This window comes from Danio rerio, chromosome 14 (genome assembly GCF_052040795.2).
Source record: "Danio rerio strain M-AB ecotype USA chromosome 14, GRCz13ab, whole genome shotgun sequence".
Lineage (NCBI taxonomy): Eukaryota > Metazoa > Chordata > Actinopteri > Cypriniformes > Danionidae > Danio > Danio rerio.
In genome coordinates this window covers 33,926,244-33,942,714 of record NC_141034.1, presented here as the reverse complement: position 1 = coordinate 33,942,714, position 16,471 = coordinate 33,926,244, and the positions used below count along the sequence as shown (strand labels likewise).

The following is a 16,471-nucleotide window of genomic DNA, read 5'->3' as shown; positions in this document are numbered from 1 at the left end:
CTTGACCCCTGCTTACTTGTTAACATTAAGGCTGATGATACTCTTTATAGGTGTGCTCTTTGGACCAGGAGAGGGGTGAAATATCTTTACTTCATTATTAGCCACAACTGATTTATTTTTTTTGGTGCCGTAGGGTTCTGCAGAGTATGTGGGGTACGAATCAAATGCTCCTGCTTTCATCCCTCCAGCCTGCAGAAAACAAGAATAAAACCACATTCTACCATATGAATAAATCACATTAAAATATTTATCTCCATGTAAGAATATTATGTACCTTTTTACTGGGTGAACTCGGCTTAAAGGGCACGGCAAAGTGCTTTTTCTCCTCAATCTTCTTTGGAGGGGGTAGAGGCTTGTCAAATTTGTAAGGATTGCCGTCAAAGTATTCATTTGGATGAAGGTTCAAACGAAATGCTCCACCTTTCAGCATGGATTTGTGCGCTGTGATCTCACGCTGGTAAACAAATTATCTCTCTCATTAGATAAAGAGAACACAGTCATCTGCTTGCATAGAATTATACTGTCAGGTACTCAGAGGAGGCCTTATCTTAATTAAAACAAGGACCCAGGAGTCTGATTAAAAATCTCATTTAGGTAGACCTAAAAATACCTTTAGCATTTCCTTGGCTCGATCGTAGGGGTCGGAGGAATAGGACACCATCTTGGAGAGGGTAATGTCAGGATAGCTATTAGAGAGCAAAGACAAATCAATATGTATCATGACAAAACCACAGAAATATAAACAATTAAGTCATTTGCTTACCCATAACCACTTCCTTTCTTGGGTGGATTGGTGTAGAAGTTTTTACCGGCAGATTTGTTTTGTTTTCTTGGGATCTGTAGGGCACTCATTGCTTGAATGGGACCTCCAAATGTCCCATAATAGGTGCCCATTCCACATCTACAAATCAAAGAATGCTACTAGCCAACTGTAAGGAAAATTCTAGCAATGTTAACTAGAAAAAAATGTGTATGCTGTGTAACATTTTCATTTATTTTATTCGGCTTAGTCCCTTATTAATTAGGGGTAACCTAATTTATTAGGGAATGAACCACCAACTATTCTGACAAATGTTTTAAGCACTGAATGCCCTTCCAGCTGCATCCCAGTATTAGAGAAACACTACACTTTCACATTCACACACACAATCATTCACTCTGGCCAATTTAGTTTATTCAATTCACCAATACCACATGTCTTTGGACTGTTTTGGAAAACGGAGCATCCGGAGGAAACCCATGTGAACATGGAGAACATGCAAACTCCATACAGAACTGCCAACTGACCCATCTGGGACTCGAACCAGCAACTTTTTTTTGCTATGATGTGACAGTGCTAACCACTGAGCCACCGTGCCACCCCTGTGTGGCATTTTTTTCTGATATAAATATAGGAAGGGGGTAAAAAACTAAACAAAATGCAGACATCTCACTCCTTCTATGACTTGCAGCTTAAATGGCTGTTGTTCTTTACATTTTAGGTATATTTTCTTTCTCCAGTCTCTTAGATGCACATGAAAAACAGAGTGTTTGCATTTGATGCTTTGAACTATTGCAATATGCTGAAATCCAGGTTTCATTCATTTTTAAAAATTAAGAACTATATCTTGATTTCAGGTCAACAAACGGTATTGAAAAACAAAAAAGTGTGCTTCTTTCTCAACAGAATCTGGGTTGTGGGCTGTTTTTTTTATGTCTGTGTTATCTCACGCTAATGAAATAGCCTTAAACCAAATACATCTCAGGTGCAACTTTGAACTCCCTGGTAAGCAGCTCCTGCAGGGCCAGAGTCCAACAGAGTTCACTCCAACGGCTTGCTCCAACACACATGCCTGTAGTTTTCAAATAAGCCTGAAGGACCTGATTATCTGGATCAGGTGTATTTAATAAGGGTTAAAGCTAAAATTTACATGACTCTAACCTCCCTGTTTTGCAACCCATGTTACTACAAGGTTCAGTGAAGCTATTAAACATTAAAAGGATAATTCATGCATAAAATCATTCATTTTCTTCCAGTTCAAACCTCAATCATTTTTTTTTTCTGTCGAACAAAAACATAAAGAAATTGTCTCTGTGTTTTTAGTCCACAAAATTGAGAGTCACCAGACCTGTAATATGATATTACTTAATGTCTTTATTTTAGTCAGGAAGTCAGCTTTGAAGCAATATTAGTTTGAGTAAACAAGCTATCCTTTTAGTGTTTAGTAGACATCATTGATCTAAACCTTAGTTCCTTTACCAAAATGAACCATGGTTTTACTACAAATTAAATAACAAAACAAAACATGAGCTGCGTCCCAAATGGCACACTATACACTGTGCACTCATGCACTATGTACTTATGCACTTACACACTCAACAGGATAGTATATGTATGTAGTGACGACCCAAATGGCACACTTTTTTTTCTAAGCGGAAATTCAAACCGTTTCCCTGATGACGTTTGACTGTTGCTAAATCAGTGAAATAAACGACCGAACTATGAAATAATACCGGCCGTGAGTATAACCGTATTCACCACCGGGAAGCGCTGTAATCACTCTCATAAGAGAATTTTGCTTTCACAATCCAAAATAAATAAAGTTATCCAACATGTGCGCCCAATAGCTCCGCCCCTTCCGCTACGCAAGCAAACCTGCGGTCATTGAGTGCGTGAAGTGTCCATCATTACACACTTCATTTTAGCGGCTGAATGAGTGCATAATCCGGGTAATTAAAGTGCACTTATTATTTTTAGAGTTTTCAGTGTGAACACACTACTTAAACTATTTATACTACAATATGGCGTAGAATAGTGCATAAGTATACGATTTGGGACGCAGCTATAGTGACCACAATCACTTTGCTACAATAAAAATAGTTTAGGAAGATGTTTGCAGTGAAATGTGGTTATACAGTGTATTCTGGAAATTAATGGTCTCAAACTCAATTCCTGGAGGGCAGCAATTCTGCATAGTTTATCTTCAACCACTTCCAACTTATGCTGTGGTCATACTACAGTTTGTGCATGTGAAATTCTGTTGTATGGCGCTGAGAAAAGGGGCGGGATTAAACAAGATGATTAGACATTAAAAGAAGCGAGTAATTGGGTCATGTTTTACATTTCTGTCCAGAGAGGTCATGTTTTCATCTTCAATTGGTCTCATGCAGTCATGTGACACGATTTGGCAGGTCAGAGTTGACCAAGCTTGAAACTTGTCGCACGAGCTTGTGTTTCTAGTCTGACGTATTTGCAAGCATATGAATGGAAGTCTATGGGGAGAAAAGTGTCTCTAGAAGTTTTTTTCCCAACATCTTGATTATTTGGATCAGCAGTGTTTGATTAGGGTAGGAGCAAAACTGTGCAGAGCTGCGATTCTCCAGGAATCCAGTTTGAGACCTATGCTGTAAATGGTCACCCACATGACAAACAAAAAAAAAACTACTGCATACTTTTACTACAGTGAGACCTTGATTCATTTTTTATAAAGGCTACCTCATTATGACCTTGTAGTCTATTGCCTCAACAACAATAATAAGACCACTTTTTTTATTTATATACTCTCGCAATTGATTATAACTTAAAACTTAATAACAGCAAAATTCTTAAACAGTTGTGTCACCACAAAAAAAGGACTCACGTTGTTTTCTCCCCATTACTAGGAAGAAAGGCTTTCCCAATGTTCTTTTTGGCCTGCAGTATCCTGTATTGTCTGTCTATTCTGACAGGATCCGTGAACGCCTCTCTCTCGAAGATCCTTTTAAACTGTGTGTCGAAGTATCCTGTTTGGAGTCCGCACTTTGATTTAGTTCCTCCTAATAGCATCTGTTTGTTCTTGTACGCAGAGTCATTAAAAGGGCCTTTCAAAGACAAACAAAGTGCATAATGTTTTGTACAGTATGTTGACTGCAGACATAATAGTTTTGGCAATGGCTGGTAGAGAAACAACTCGAGAAAATCTTTATTTACATTTTTTAATTTATTTAGGGAATGTTATATACTGTATGTATTGTTATTTTTGGTTACCAAAACATTTTCCTAAAATATTGCAAGGAGTTTTTATTTTATTTGTATTAAAGAAAAGAAAAAACATATTAAGTAAACTAAAAGAGAAGTTAAATGTGGTATTATATTCTTTTTTGAACATTCAAAACGTCCAAGCATAGCTATTTGTTTGTTTTTTTAGTAATAGAAAAATACAGGGTCATTCCATGTTATCATATCACTTTGCAAACTTTGTGAGAAATTTACTTTTGAATGTTTACCAGACTGAAACAACTTTTTAAATGAATGAATAAAGGCAAACATTGTGCTAAAATGTTTCACTAAAAGAAATTCTATAAATTCTATGAGTGACGTAAGAAAGCCTAATTTTGAGTAGGCTATATTTTAAAAGAACAGATAAATTCGAACGTTCTATTAATGTTATTGGAAGAATATGGAGAAACATGTCAGATGTCATGAGAATGTAATTAGGCCTTACGTTACTAGTTATTTTACTGCAGCAATAACGTCAATTGTTTACGCGTTCTACGTCACATTGGTAGCCAGCCACTGTAATTAATGCTATTAAAGTGAACATGATGTTAGTTAAACTTACGGTAAATAAAAGACGTGTATTTGTCCCCTATTGAGGTGTAGCCCATCTCTTTAAAGACGCCAATCCGCTCCATGTCAGATTTCCCATCTGGAGGCATTTTCTAAAGTTTGACGCACAGCACTTGTAGGGTAAAAAGACAAGATCTGAATGTGGAATGCAGTTATGCACATCTACTGCAGATAACCGAGAATTGCATACGCATTTTACAGTATCAATTACGGGTCCATCTTTTCTACATATCTGAATTGTGTATAATGCTTTTACCTGTTAAGCAGTCTGGAAATAACTCCACTGCTGGGGTGTCCGTGTAGGTTGTTTACGTTGTCATGGTGTTCAGCTATTCAGGTAATGTTTGACTGACGAGTTGTTCATCATCAGTGTTATGAATACAGTATAAATTCACACATTTTTAAAAAAATTTTGCAAAAAAGAATCATTTAAAATATTAAAAGGTAAAACTATTTTGTGAACCTTTTGACATGTAGGCTACGCATCACCGTGACGCAAGAAAGAATTCTGGGAAATGTAGTGACAAGCTGTAGTGGCAAAAAAAAAAAAAAAAGTTAGGCTCATAGACTAAAAATTAGGCTATGAAACATTTGAAAGGCGTTACAAAATGTTAGCTATCAAAACACATTTATTGATATCGCATAAAGTAATTTACATCGTAGAAATTGTTATGAACATAATTTTGTTTTCAAACAATAAATTAGGGCTATTTAAATAGACTGCAACTGCAATCCATCCCAGACATATAGAACATTTATTTTAGTCATGACATCTTTTTAAGTCATCCAAAGTGATGGCGAAAACCTGCAACAAATATGAACCAGGTGTTATTCACGCTACGAGTAAAATATAGCACAACTTCAGTAACAATCTTACGTTTTTGTGACAAGGGTCTTTATAGTCGCAGATGTCTTCTGGAAATGCTGATCGAATCATCTCTTTGAGCTCAGCTGGATACACATATGTGATTTTATCACCTGAGCTGCAGCCGATCCTGTTGTTCAGCTATCAACATTTACGTTAAACATTAACAAAATCCTGCAAAATTAATAATGATAAAATATATAAAACGAAATGCAAATGTGACGCTTACTAACTGAAGCTGGATTAAACGGTAAACTTTTTTTCGTTTTAACCGGTCTGTCTTCTTCAGCCGGGAGGCCGCGTGGAGCAACGGCCCCACCCAGAGGGGCACACTAGATAAGAACAACCAATTTCACAGTAAATATAAAAACAACAGTGTGCATATTACAGTATAGCCTAGTTATCTGGTGGTACTAATTGTCATGCCAGGTCTTACAAAAACAGCAAATTTCTATGCCAGGTTTACACATTAGCTTAACTTTAAATGCACAAGACTTCTCCGCACATATTCAAACATTGATAAAGACCAACACCTATTCACAATTTAAAACAATTATGTTATATTACCCAAATGCCTTGCAGAGGTTATAGTAATAATCCATTAATTAGTAGCATATCAACATTTGCCTGGTGGCGCGAAGGCTAGAGCGCATGTGCAAAGAAAAGAGAGCGCGCGCGCGAGAGAGTATAAGAGATGCATCGGCAACAATGTAACTCATAATCAATTGCTAAACAGATTCTCAATGAATTGGTAACAGTTTCATTATTAGTTTAAATACATTTTAAAGACCAAAAACAAGGACAAATTTTATTGAATTATCAGACTTTATTAAAATACATTACGTTTTGATTAGCATTAAGGGGTAGTTCACCCAAAAATGAAAATGTACACACTATTTAATAAAGGTGAAAACCTGTAACTACTGACTTCCACAGTGGGAAAATCAAATAATATGGAAGTCAAATTTCCAGCTTTCTTTAAAAAAATAATTTTGTGTTCAACAGAAAGAAACGACAGGTTTGAAACAAGTGAAAAAGTAAATGACAAAAAAATTTTCGGTTTTGGGTGAACTATCCCTTTAATTGTGTAACAGTAAGGTCCCTGATGTTTGTTCTTTTTAAGCTGCATTCATTGAGTTCTAAGAGATTTGAGGTTTCTCATTTGCCTTCTTTTTCTGACCATTCCTTGTAGGCTCCAGCATAATTACGAGCGCTGAAGAGAGATAGAAAGAATTGTTGTTACATTTTCAACAGAATTGTGTGATCATTTAAGCATTCATGATGCCAGGTTTCTTACTTCTTGAATCCCAGGCTTTTGGCTTTCTCTGTGGCAGCAGCTCCGCGTCTGCCCAACTGACAGAAGAAAACCAGTTCTGTGCAGTCCAGGGGTGGTTTACCTACACCAAACTTAGACTGGAATTCAGCTGCGTCCAGAGATAAGTCTTGCCCAACGTTTCCCACTAAATGAAATTTAGCCCAGAAAAATAAATAAATAATAAAATAAGTACACATGACTCACACACTTAATGTACAACAGATTAATTATGCACATTATATATATATATATATATATATATATATATATATATATATATATATATATATATATATATATATATATATATATATATAGAATATCTAATATTTACTACCGTAGGTATTTTAAATGTTTAAAAATAAGCTTATCCTGCTCATCAAGGCTGCATTTAGTCAAAAATACAGAACAAATTGTAAAATTGTGAAATGTCATTGCACTATAAAATACCTGTTCAACAGTAGTTTATCATTTTATTTATTAATTTTTTCAAGTGGTTGCGACGCAGTGGCGCAGTAGGTAGTGCTGTCGCCTCAAAGCAAGAAGGTCGCTGGGTCGCTGGTTCGCTGGTTCGAGCCTCGTCTGAGTTGCCGTTTCTGTAAGGAGTTTGCATGTTCTCCCTGCGTTTGCGTGGGTTTCCTCCGGGTGCTCCGGTTTTTCCCCACAGTCCAAAGGCATGCGGTACAGGTGAATTGGGTAGGCTAAATTGTCCAAAGTGTATGAGTGTGTGTGTGGATGTTTCCCAGAGATGGGTTGCGGCTGGAAGGGCATCCGCTGCGTAAAAACTTGCTGGATAAGTTGGCGATTCATTCCGCTGTGGCGACCCCGTATTAATAAATGGACTAAGCTGACAAGAAAATGAATGAATTTATTCAAGTGATTTTAAAGACAAATTTTCAGCTTCATTGCTCCAGTCTTCAGTTACATGATCCTTCAGAAATCACCCCAATATGAATTATTATTATTATTATTATTATTATTATTATTATTATTATTATTATTATTATTATTATTAATGGTATTAGTAATAAAAGCAATACTGACTGGGGTAATAATTTAATTCGAAACTCCACACAATAAAAAAGTTATTTAAAATTGTAAAAAATATCTAATAATTATTTTTTTTTACATTTAATAAACGCCACCATGATGAACAGAATAACTTTTTTAAAACAAAAAAAACGTAAAAATGATAATATTCTAATTAGAAATGTTGAATATCTATCATTAATAAGTCAAATTGCCAGCAGGGGTCACTCATGCTTCATTGCATTAATTATAAACAGTAAATTTAGTTACAGTTTTTCTCAGTCACTTTGGTCCATTTCTAAGATCAGAATAGATCAGAATTGAAATTCTCAAAACTACCTGTTCAATCCACACATCATGGTGTCACTTGTGCACATGCTTTTGTATATGCATGTAAATGATTATGTGCAGTTCTCTGCTGTTTCCAACATTATCAATTGCTCAAGTCATGTTGATCAAAATGTATTATTTTGGTCTCTGTTGAATAGTCTCATCCCCACAACATTTAATCATTTGCTCATGGCATAAATCTTTACATGCAAAATGGCTGAACAAGTTGCCATAATATTTTGTCATAATTTTCTATAACATATTCAACATTTTTCTATACATTTCCGGTAGACTTTTTTTCTTAAATCTGTCTACAATTGGTCAATTTCTCTCAAATGAATCTCAACTTTCAAAAAAATCTCAAAAAAAAAAAGGCGAATCTCAAAAGAGTCTCCAATGTTCACATTTCTACTTTTGTTTTGTTTTTTCTTTGTGCTATGCAGTGCTGTCTTTTCCTTTCAGTATCAAAATGACATGATCTGTCAACAAATTATAGTACAAACAGCAAAAAAAAAACTAATTTATCCATTTACATCAGAAGACCCCTCCAGAGTACACTGTTATATTGACAACATGACTAAATAATTTGACTGTCTTATCCATACACAATGACAGCAGGACTTGACGTTCTGACACGTTTACTGACACAGAAATTTAGTTAAGAAATGAACTAAGGATTTTGAGCAAGAGGCTGCCTTATGCAGGTTATCTATGGTGTTTTGCTATTTGTATGCTTTGTTTTAAGAAATTCACTTACTGTTTTGCAAATTTCAATTCTGGTCTGAGTAATGTACCAAAGCAACTGAGAAAACCTGTCAAACTTGTATACATTTAATATTGTATCAACCATCATTCATGCATTATATTACCAGGAGTGATTGCTGAAGCCAAGCGTACAGTATACTGGGTATTTATACATTCATTCTGTTACTGTTTGTGAACTCATAATGGTAATTTTATCATCAGTAACATGGTAGTTCCCCAAACCAGAGGTGCAACCTATCATTTAAAACAAGGTAGATTGTGTACTTTTGAGTCGCTTACCCAGAGCTGTGTGTGAGACCGAGTGAAACATGGAAAAGGACTTGTAAAAAACTTGAATTAATTGTTAACACGCTGTTTTTATAATAAAAAAAAAAACATTTTCCATGCCCAGTCCTATCACTAAACTTAACCCTCATAGGAAACTGTATTTTGATTTTTAAAAAGTAACACACACACACACACACACACACACACACACACACACACACACACACACACACACACACACACACACACACACACACACACACACACTGTATGATTTACAAGATTTTTGGAAAAAATAAGAGAACATGGGCACCTTCTTGTCATACTCTTGTCATTTTATAAGTTTGTTTCCAGCTATGTCACTCACTCACTTACACTTACACTGAGTTACACACACACAGTTGCATCAGTTGATCGTCATTTCTGTCTCACCTGGGATATGAATGGAGCCTGGAATAGTCCCTCTGGCGACCTCTTCGTTTGTGCGCACATCAACAAGAACCACTGAACCTTTCGCCAAGAGACTTTTTAGATCACTGTATGAGATGTCATTATCTACAGCAGAGAGGAATTTCAAACAGGTATGCTTACATATCTGCCATGCAATAAAGACTGTTGTTGAATACAGTGGGGACATTCTACCAGAAGTGTACGTTTTCACTTGTGAAATAGTATTTATGTGTAGAATGTATTTATAATTTCATGTTTTTAATCACATGATGTGAAAGTTAACAACTTAAACTTGCTATTGCTGAAAACAAAGCTGTAGGTTCAATTGGGCTGAGGACAAGGACATTAACAGGCTTTGTAAATTTGACTTTTTACTAATGACTTATTCCTTTACAGAGCAACTGACAGAAATCAACCATCAGTCCATTTTTAAAAACTAAAAAGTACATGCATTCTATGGAAAATAATGCATTATTAACCATAATATATTAGTTACACCAATAGATGCTCCAAATAGCTCAACAATTCCTCCAGACTCCATATTTAAGTTTTTAAATTTGTTTTATAAAAACAAAAGTTTATGTGCAGAAAAATATCTGTTTATTCTATATTTTTATTAGATTCTAACATTTTTTGCAAATTAATTATTCATTGAACAGTAACACACAATAAATGCAAAAAAAGAGAAGATAAATGCAAATAAACTCTTCAAATGTGTCTATATATTATTGACAGTAACAATACACAAGTGAGGTTAAAAAATAATTGTATTAATATGATTCACTTGAACGATTAAACAGCAGTTTTCTTTTTTATTATTTTATATACAGTTGCATTTATTTGTCTAAAAACATTTTTGTGCTTGCTCTTGTTTACACCTACACAATCTTTATTTAATTTATTTTCTTTTTTACACCTACACAATCGTTACAGTTTCTGCAAGTCATCATTACGTCACAATAAGCTGTCTTTTAACTGCAAGAAAAAATAGGAAATTATTTGGACTTCAGTCATTCATTATAACGGAAAAATCAACTGCACCAAAGGAATATTTACAAAGGTGCAAAATGTACAGCGTTCTTGTAATTAATAATAAGCGACGGAAGTGTTTATGACAGGTACTGCACACACCTGTACAGCAGTCACCATGACCACAGCAGAGAACAAAAACAACATCCAACGTGTGTTTACTAAAATTCAGTGAAGAAATCTAGATTTTTCTCACTACTTTTACCACTCTCTGGAAACGTTTCTTATCTTTCAGTGAAAACAAACTTACCGCTGCTTGCCATGTCGAAGTTATTAAGTCACCGGGTGTCAGTCGAACCTTTACTTCCTTGTGATTCAAGTTTTTAAAAGCCATTTCCTACAGCGCCGTAGTGTACTGTAACCGCGTGGGCGGAGTCAAGCTACTGTAAAGGCGCCGCCTAGTAAGCAAATAACTTCATAATAAAAGACCAGCACTTTCAAAATAAAACTCAAAAAAATATATAGCCTACCTACATTTTAGTGCATTCTTAAGAAAAGTAATTTTAAACGTAAATCATTACAATTCCCAAGTTTAGTAACTTACTGTAAATGCTTTGGTATATTAATGTAAGTTCTCTAAAGAGACTTTTAAAGACTTTTTAAACCATGTTTAGTAATAATTTAGTTTTTTTGCAATATTTCTGTAGGAGAAAAAAATACAGATATTGTTCTCGATTATTGTATTAACTGCTGAAGAGTAGTAGTAAATTAAGAAATACAGAGAATAGGGCTAAAAAAACTATCTGTGTTCAGTTCCTGCCCTTAATAGATTGTGTTTTATTTTATTATTATTATTATAATTTATTTATTTATTTATTTTTTTTGCTAAGCATTAGTGAATGTTTTCATTTTTAGCAAATGTTGCTTTTGAGTCAATCAATTGTCCTTGTGTGAAAAGATGTCACAATCACACAGTCACTGTTGGAAATACACAGGAGATGGAGCTAAAGGGTTTTTCTGAAGAACACTAGGTGGTTTAACTGACCAAGACAAACAAGGGGCTCATTGCCAATGATCATTAAATGTATTTTTAAAAAGTATATCATTCAAGTAACAATATAAGGATTCAATGGCAGAATCTGTACATTTTTAAATTATCCGGATCATTTAAAAAAATGTTATTACTGTTTTGTCTTGATAAGTAAATGTATACATCTGATACTGTATATAGTGGCACACCTTTCGTGCAAATCCTTATGTACCACCTTTTGCAGCTTCGATTCCAACAACCAGTATTTGCAAAAACGCGAGTAAGACCGAATCTTCTTTTAAAAAAGGTTTACTGAACAAATGCAAACAAAAATACAAAGTTACAATAGACTCGATCAGCTCGATCAAAAAACTGTGTTGCTTCCAACATCCATAACTGCAATCTGCCTAAAACGTATGAACTAATGACCTCATGACGTATTACTGTCGGAAGCCAAAATACCAAATTAAAGGTTTTTAAATTATATCAATTACTAAATTATGCATTTTAGATAATACAATCACAATGAATTCTTATTAAATTTAAATATCAATTTTTATCATGTTTTAACCTTCACTAAATTATTATCACAAATGAATTATGCATAACTGGCTCTTACATTACCCGGCCCCTAATTGTTAGGCTGGAGGACTAATCAATTACAACTAAAAACATTAAGAGCCAAACAACTTAAACTTCAAATGTGTGTAAAGATCAACTTGTCTTTCTTTGTTACTTGTCCAACGTTGCCTCTTTCAACAGGCACAGTTTATTTACGGGTCTTTCCAAAGTGCTGGTTCTGGTCTTCAATTTCACTTTCCGCACCATTCCAGTGTAATCTGGCAGTGTTTCAACTATTTTCCCCATTACCCAAGAGTTGCGGGGAGATGAACTGTCCACCAATAGCACCACATCTCCAATCATGAAGTTTCTGCTGGGTTTCATCCATTTCTGACGCTCCTGAAGAAGTGGAAGATATTCTCGCGTCCATCTAGTCCAGAATAAATCGGCAAGATACTGAACTTGCTTCCATCTTCTTCTTACATATGTGTCATCTTTGCAGAAGATGCCTGGGGGCATGATTGGTTGAGATTTCAGAAGCAGTAAGTGATTGGGAGTTAAAGGCTCAACGTCGTTTGCATCATCTGAGACACTTGTGAGAGGCCTGCCATTGATGATACTTTCAACTTCACACATTATCGTCTGAAGACAGTCATCATTAACTGTTTGCTCCTTCAACAGGGAATTAAGAATTCTTCGAGCCGTCCGGATTTGTCTTTCCCAAATACCGCCTTGGTGAGAAGCAGCTGGGCTATTGAATATCCATTTTATTCCTTTGGGCTGCAAAGCTCTTTCGATCTTATAATTGTCCAGCTGTTGAATAGCTTCCCTTAATTCTCTTTCAGCTGCCACAAAGTTTGTACCATTGTCAGATCTCATGATGGTGACTTGACCTCTCCTACATATAAAACGGCGAATTGCGTTGATGCAGGAGTCCGTGTCGAGGCTGTCAGCTACTTCAATGTGCACAGCTCTGAGCGTTAGACAAGTGAACATTACCCCATATCTTTTAAGGGTAACCCGGCCCCGTTTAACCTCAAACGGACCGAAGAAATCAACACCGGTGTTGGTAAAAGGAGGTTGGTGTGGGAGGAGCCGATCTTCAGGTAGGTTTGCCATCTTTTGCTCACCAACCTTTCCAGACATCCTACGGCATACTGTGCATGTGTTGATTATTTTTCTGATAGCAGAATTAGCTTGTGGAATCCAATATCTGCATCTTAGTTGTGCCAACACATAGTTACGTCCACAATGTCCTGTTCTTTGATGTATGTCCCTCAAGATCAAAGTTGCAACTTTGCTGTGTTTAGAAAGAATCGCAGGATGTTTAGCCTTTTCCGGCATAGCTGATTTGTTCAGTCTTCCACCAACCCTTAACGTGCCGTCGTAAATCACTGGATCTAATTTAGACAGTGCACTACTGCGAGTGAGTTGCTTTCCCTCCTGTAGTACCTTGATTTCCTCTCCAAAATGCTGTCTTTGACTGAACTGTATGATTTCTAATTCAGCAGTGTCCAGATCATCCAAGGTAAGTGATTCTTTTACTTCAGCAGGTTTTAGTTTCTTCATAAGTTGCTTTAATTTTGATCTTTGCTTTTCAGGGTCTTTTACAGCTTGCTTGTTTTTTAAAGCCTCTTTTCTTTCTGTTTTTTGTTTCCACAGATAACTCTTCACTTTTCCAATCCAAGCCACTGCTCGTTTAAGCTTACTCCAATCCGAATAATAATTGATCAGCTGTTTCATTGGTTCTACATTCTCTTCTACTTTAACTGTGTTAACAACAATTGTATTTTTGACCTCTGGGTCATTGGCAAGGCTTTCATTCCTTCTCACAGGTTGTTCCGGCCAATCCTCTTCATGCAACAGAAAGTCTGGTCCACTTATCCATGTTCCCCCTTGCGCTAAGCTTTTCGCCTTCAGGCCTCTGCTGGCTTGATCTGCAGGGTTTTCATTTGTTCCAACATATTTCCATTGCGATGACTTGGTTGCTTCTCGGATCAAGGAAACTCTGTTTGCAACAAACGTTTTGAAATGAGCAGTTTCACTGTCGATGTATCTGAGCACCGTAGTGCTGTCTGTCCAAAAGACAGATTGTTGCAATGGAACCTGAATCTCTTGATGCAACATCTTGTCAACTTTCAAAGCGACAACCGCTGCTGTCAACTCAAGTCTTGGGATTGTGACTCTTTTGAGTGGAGCCACTCTTGACTTCCCCAAAAGGAAAGTGCAGTGTTTCTCACCCCGTTCATTCTCCAACAGTAGGTAAGACACAATGCCGTATGCATATTCTGATGCGTCTGAAAAATGATGTAATTGCGCTGTAATAGTGCATCCAAACTTGGTGGGTTTAACGCATCTACTCACGTGAAAGTTGGAAAGGTGAGTAACATCTTTCATCCATCTTTCCCAATCCTCTGCGTGCTTTCCATCAATGTTTTCATCCCACACACGCTGCTCTTTGCAAAGATCCTTTAATAGAAGTTTGGCATGCAGAATGACTGGGGCTAAAAAGCCGAGAGGGTCGTAAATGGAATTGACGATCGATAAAATCCCCCTTCTAGTCATTGGTCTATCTTGCAGCTTTATACTGAAGGTGAAAGTATCATTTTCTGTGTCCCACTGTACACCAAGTGTCCTCTCAACTGGCAAAGCATCGCGTCGTAAATCCAGATCTTTGACTTCACTGGCTCTGTGCTCCTCAGGAATTGACAGTAACACATTTCTGCTATTGCTCATCCACTTTGTTAGGGTGAACCCTCCACTGCTGCACAAAGCTCGTAGATCACTGACTAAGTTTACTGCAACGTTTTCTGTAGTTACACTTCTCAGGCAATCATCTACATAAAAATTTTGCAGTACTGTCTGAACAGCATCTAGTGATGCAGCATCCTTGTGATCCTCTGCAGTTCTTCTCAGTGCATATGAGGCTACACTTGGAGAAGAAGTAGCTCCGAAGAGGTGCACTGTCATTCTGAACTCCTCCACTGGCTCATCCAATCTACCGTTGGGCCACCATAGAAAACGGAGCAAGTCTGCATCATGTTCTGGCACTTTCACTTGATAAAACATCGACTCGATGTCCGCCATTACTGCTACAGGCTCCTCTCGAAATCTAAGAAGGACACCAATCAATGAGTTGGTCAGATCAGGCCCCTGAAGCAGCTCACTATTCAGGCATTTACCCTGATACGAGGAGGTGCAGTCAAATACCACCCTTAACTTTCTTTTCTTTGGGTGGTAGACACCATGGTGAGGTATATAAAACACCCTGTTGTCATCTCTGTTCAGTTGGTCTGTGGGAACCTGGACAGCGTAGCCCTTATTGATGATGGTTTCCATAAAACTTGTGTAGTCATTAAAGAATTCAGCATTTTTTTTCAACTTTCTGAGCAAACAAGTTAAACGCTGTTCTGCCACACAGCGGTTATTAGGCATTTGTAGGTTCTTATTCCTGAGTGGCAATCCAATGCTATAATGCCCATTCTCAAAGATTGCTGTCTTCTCTACAGACCTCAAAAATTGCTTGTCTTCTACAGACATCTCCTCCTTGTCGTCATATTTGCGCTCTGGAAAATCAGTATTGTACTGCTGAACCAGTAACTTTTCAATGTCCATCAGAGATATTCTGTTAACAGAGAAATGAGATGGTTCATTTTCTGAATCCTTCAGTTCCTTCCTTACAGGACCATTCACCACCCAACCTATAGCCGTCTTCACTGCATAAGGACCTCCATCTTGACTATTAATGATGCGCCAGGGCTCCATGGCTCTTGAACAGTTAACTCCGATAAGCAGACCTACATCAGCTTCTATTTCTGGTAAGCTGACTTCCTGAAGGTAAGACCACTCTTGAATATCTGACTGTTTGGGTATATTCTCAGCATGCACAGGTATGCTGCTATGAGTGAACACTTTGGGTAGCTCAATGAACATCGTGTCTTCGAGCCCGCACACTTCTAAGTCTGATATCACAAAACTGTTCATTAGCGTTTGTTCTCCTGATGTATCTTTGCCCATAGTGCTAAGAAGTATTCTTGTGGGTTTCCCTTTAACATTCAATTTCCTTTGTAGGTCTTCCGTGCAAAATGATGCTGTGCTTCCCGGGTCCAGAAAAGCATATGTTTCTATATGCTTATTACTATTCTTTGATTTGACTTTCACGGGTACTATTGATAGCACACATTCAGTTTCTCCGGCTCCGGTAAGACCACATGACTCTTGTGTGATGGGAACTTCCATACATGATGCTTCTTTACGCTGAGCACCATCTTTATTTTCTGATGGGACAGAACTTTCTTCCTT

At 36.8% G+C, this 16,471-nt stretch overlaps 3 protein-coding genes across 37 annotated transcripts in view; all 3 read right to left on the bottom strand.

Annotated features, from left to right (window-relative positions):
* cfap96 (cilia and flagella associated protein 96) overlaps positions 1 to 4,908 on the bottom strand; it is a 55,715-nt gene extending 50,807 nt beyond the window's left edge. For 6 of the 35 annotated variants that reach the window (XM_087280826.1, XM_087280822.1, XM_087280824.1 and 3 more), the window contains exons 1-7: positions 4,845 to 4,908; positions 4,581 to 4,680; positions 3,621 to 3,840; positions 764 to 901; positions 611 to 686; positions 275 to 454; positions 17 to 189 (exon numbers count right to left, since the gene is read on the bottom strand). In XM_087280826.1, the coding sequence (XP_087136952.1) occupies positions 17 to 189; positions 275 to 454; positions 611 to 686; positions 764 to 901; positions 3,621 to 3,840; positions 4,581 to 4,677 (884 nt within the window). In that variant the 5' untranslated portion in view covers positions 4,678 to 4,680; positions 4,845 to 4,908. 35 annotated transcript variants of the gene reach the window in all.
* A 291-nt stretch (positions 4,909 to 5,199) lies between these two features.
* Positions 5,200 to 6,174, bottom strand: LOC147833982 (uncharacterized). The gene is made up of 4 exons (XM_087281629.1): positions 6,021 to 6,174; positions 5,683 to 5,785; positions 5,466 to 5,594; positions 5,200 to 5,393 (listed from the first exon to the last, which is right to left on the bottom strand). Exons 1-4 carry the CDS (start codon positions 6,053 to 6,055, stop codon positions 5,349 to 5,351), a joined length of 312 nt encoding a protein of 103 aa, XP_087137755.1. The 5' UTR covers positions 6,056 to 6,174; the 3' UTR covers positions 5,200 to 5,348.
* Positions 6,175 to 6,259: 85 nt separating this feature from the next.
* On the bottom strand, positions 6,260 to 10,970 carry tstd1 (thiosulfate sulfurtransferase like domain containing 1). The gene is made up of 4 exons (XM_087281627.1): positions 10,889 to 10,970; positions 9,592 to 9,714; positions 6,751 to 6,913; positions 6,260 to 6,666 (listed from the first exon to the last, which is right to left on the bottom strand). The coding sequence occupies exons 1-4, from the start codon at positions 10,899 to 10,901 to the stop codon at positions 6,612 to 6,614; spliced, it is 354 nt and encodes a 117-aa protein (XP_087137753.1). The 5' UTR covers positions 10,902 to 10,970; the 3' UTR covers positions 6,260 to 6,611.
* Between the last annotated feature and the right edge of the window lie 5,501 nt (positions 10,971 to 16,471).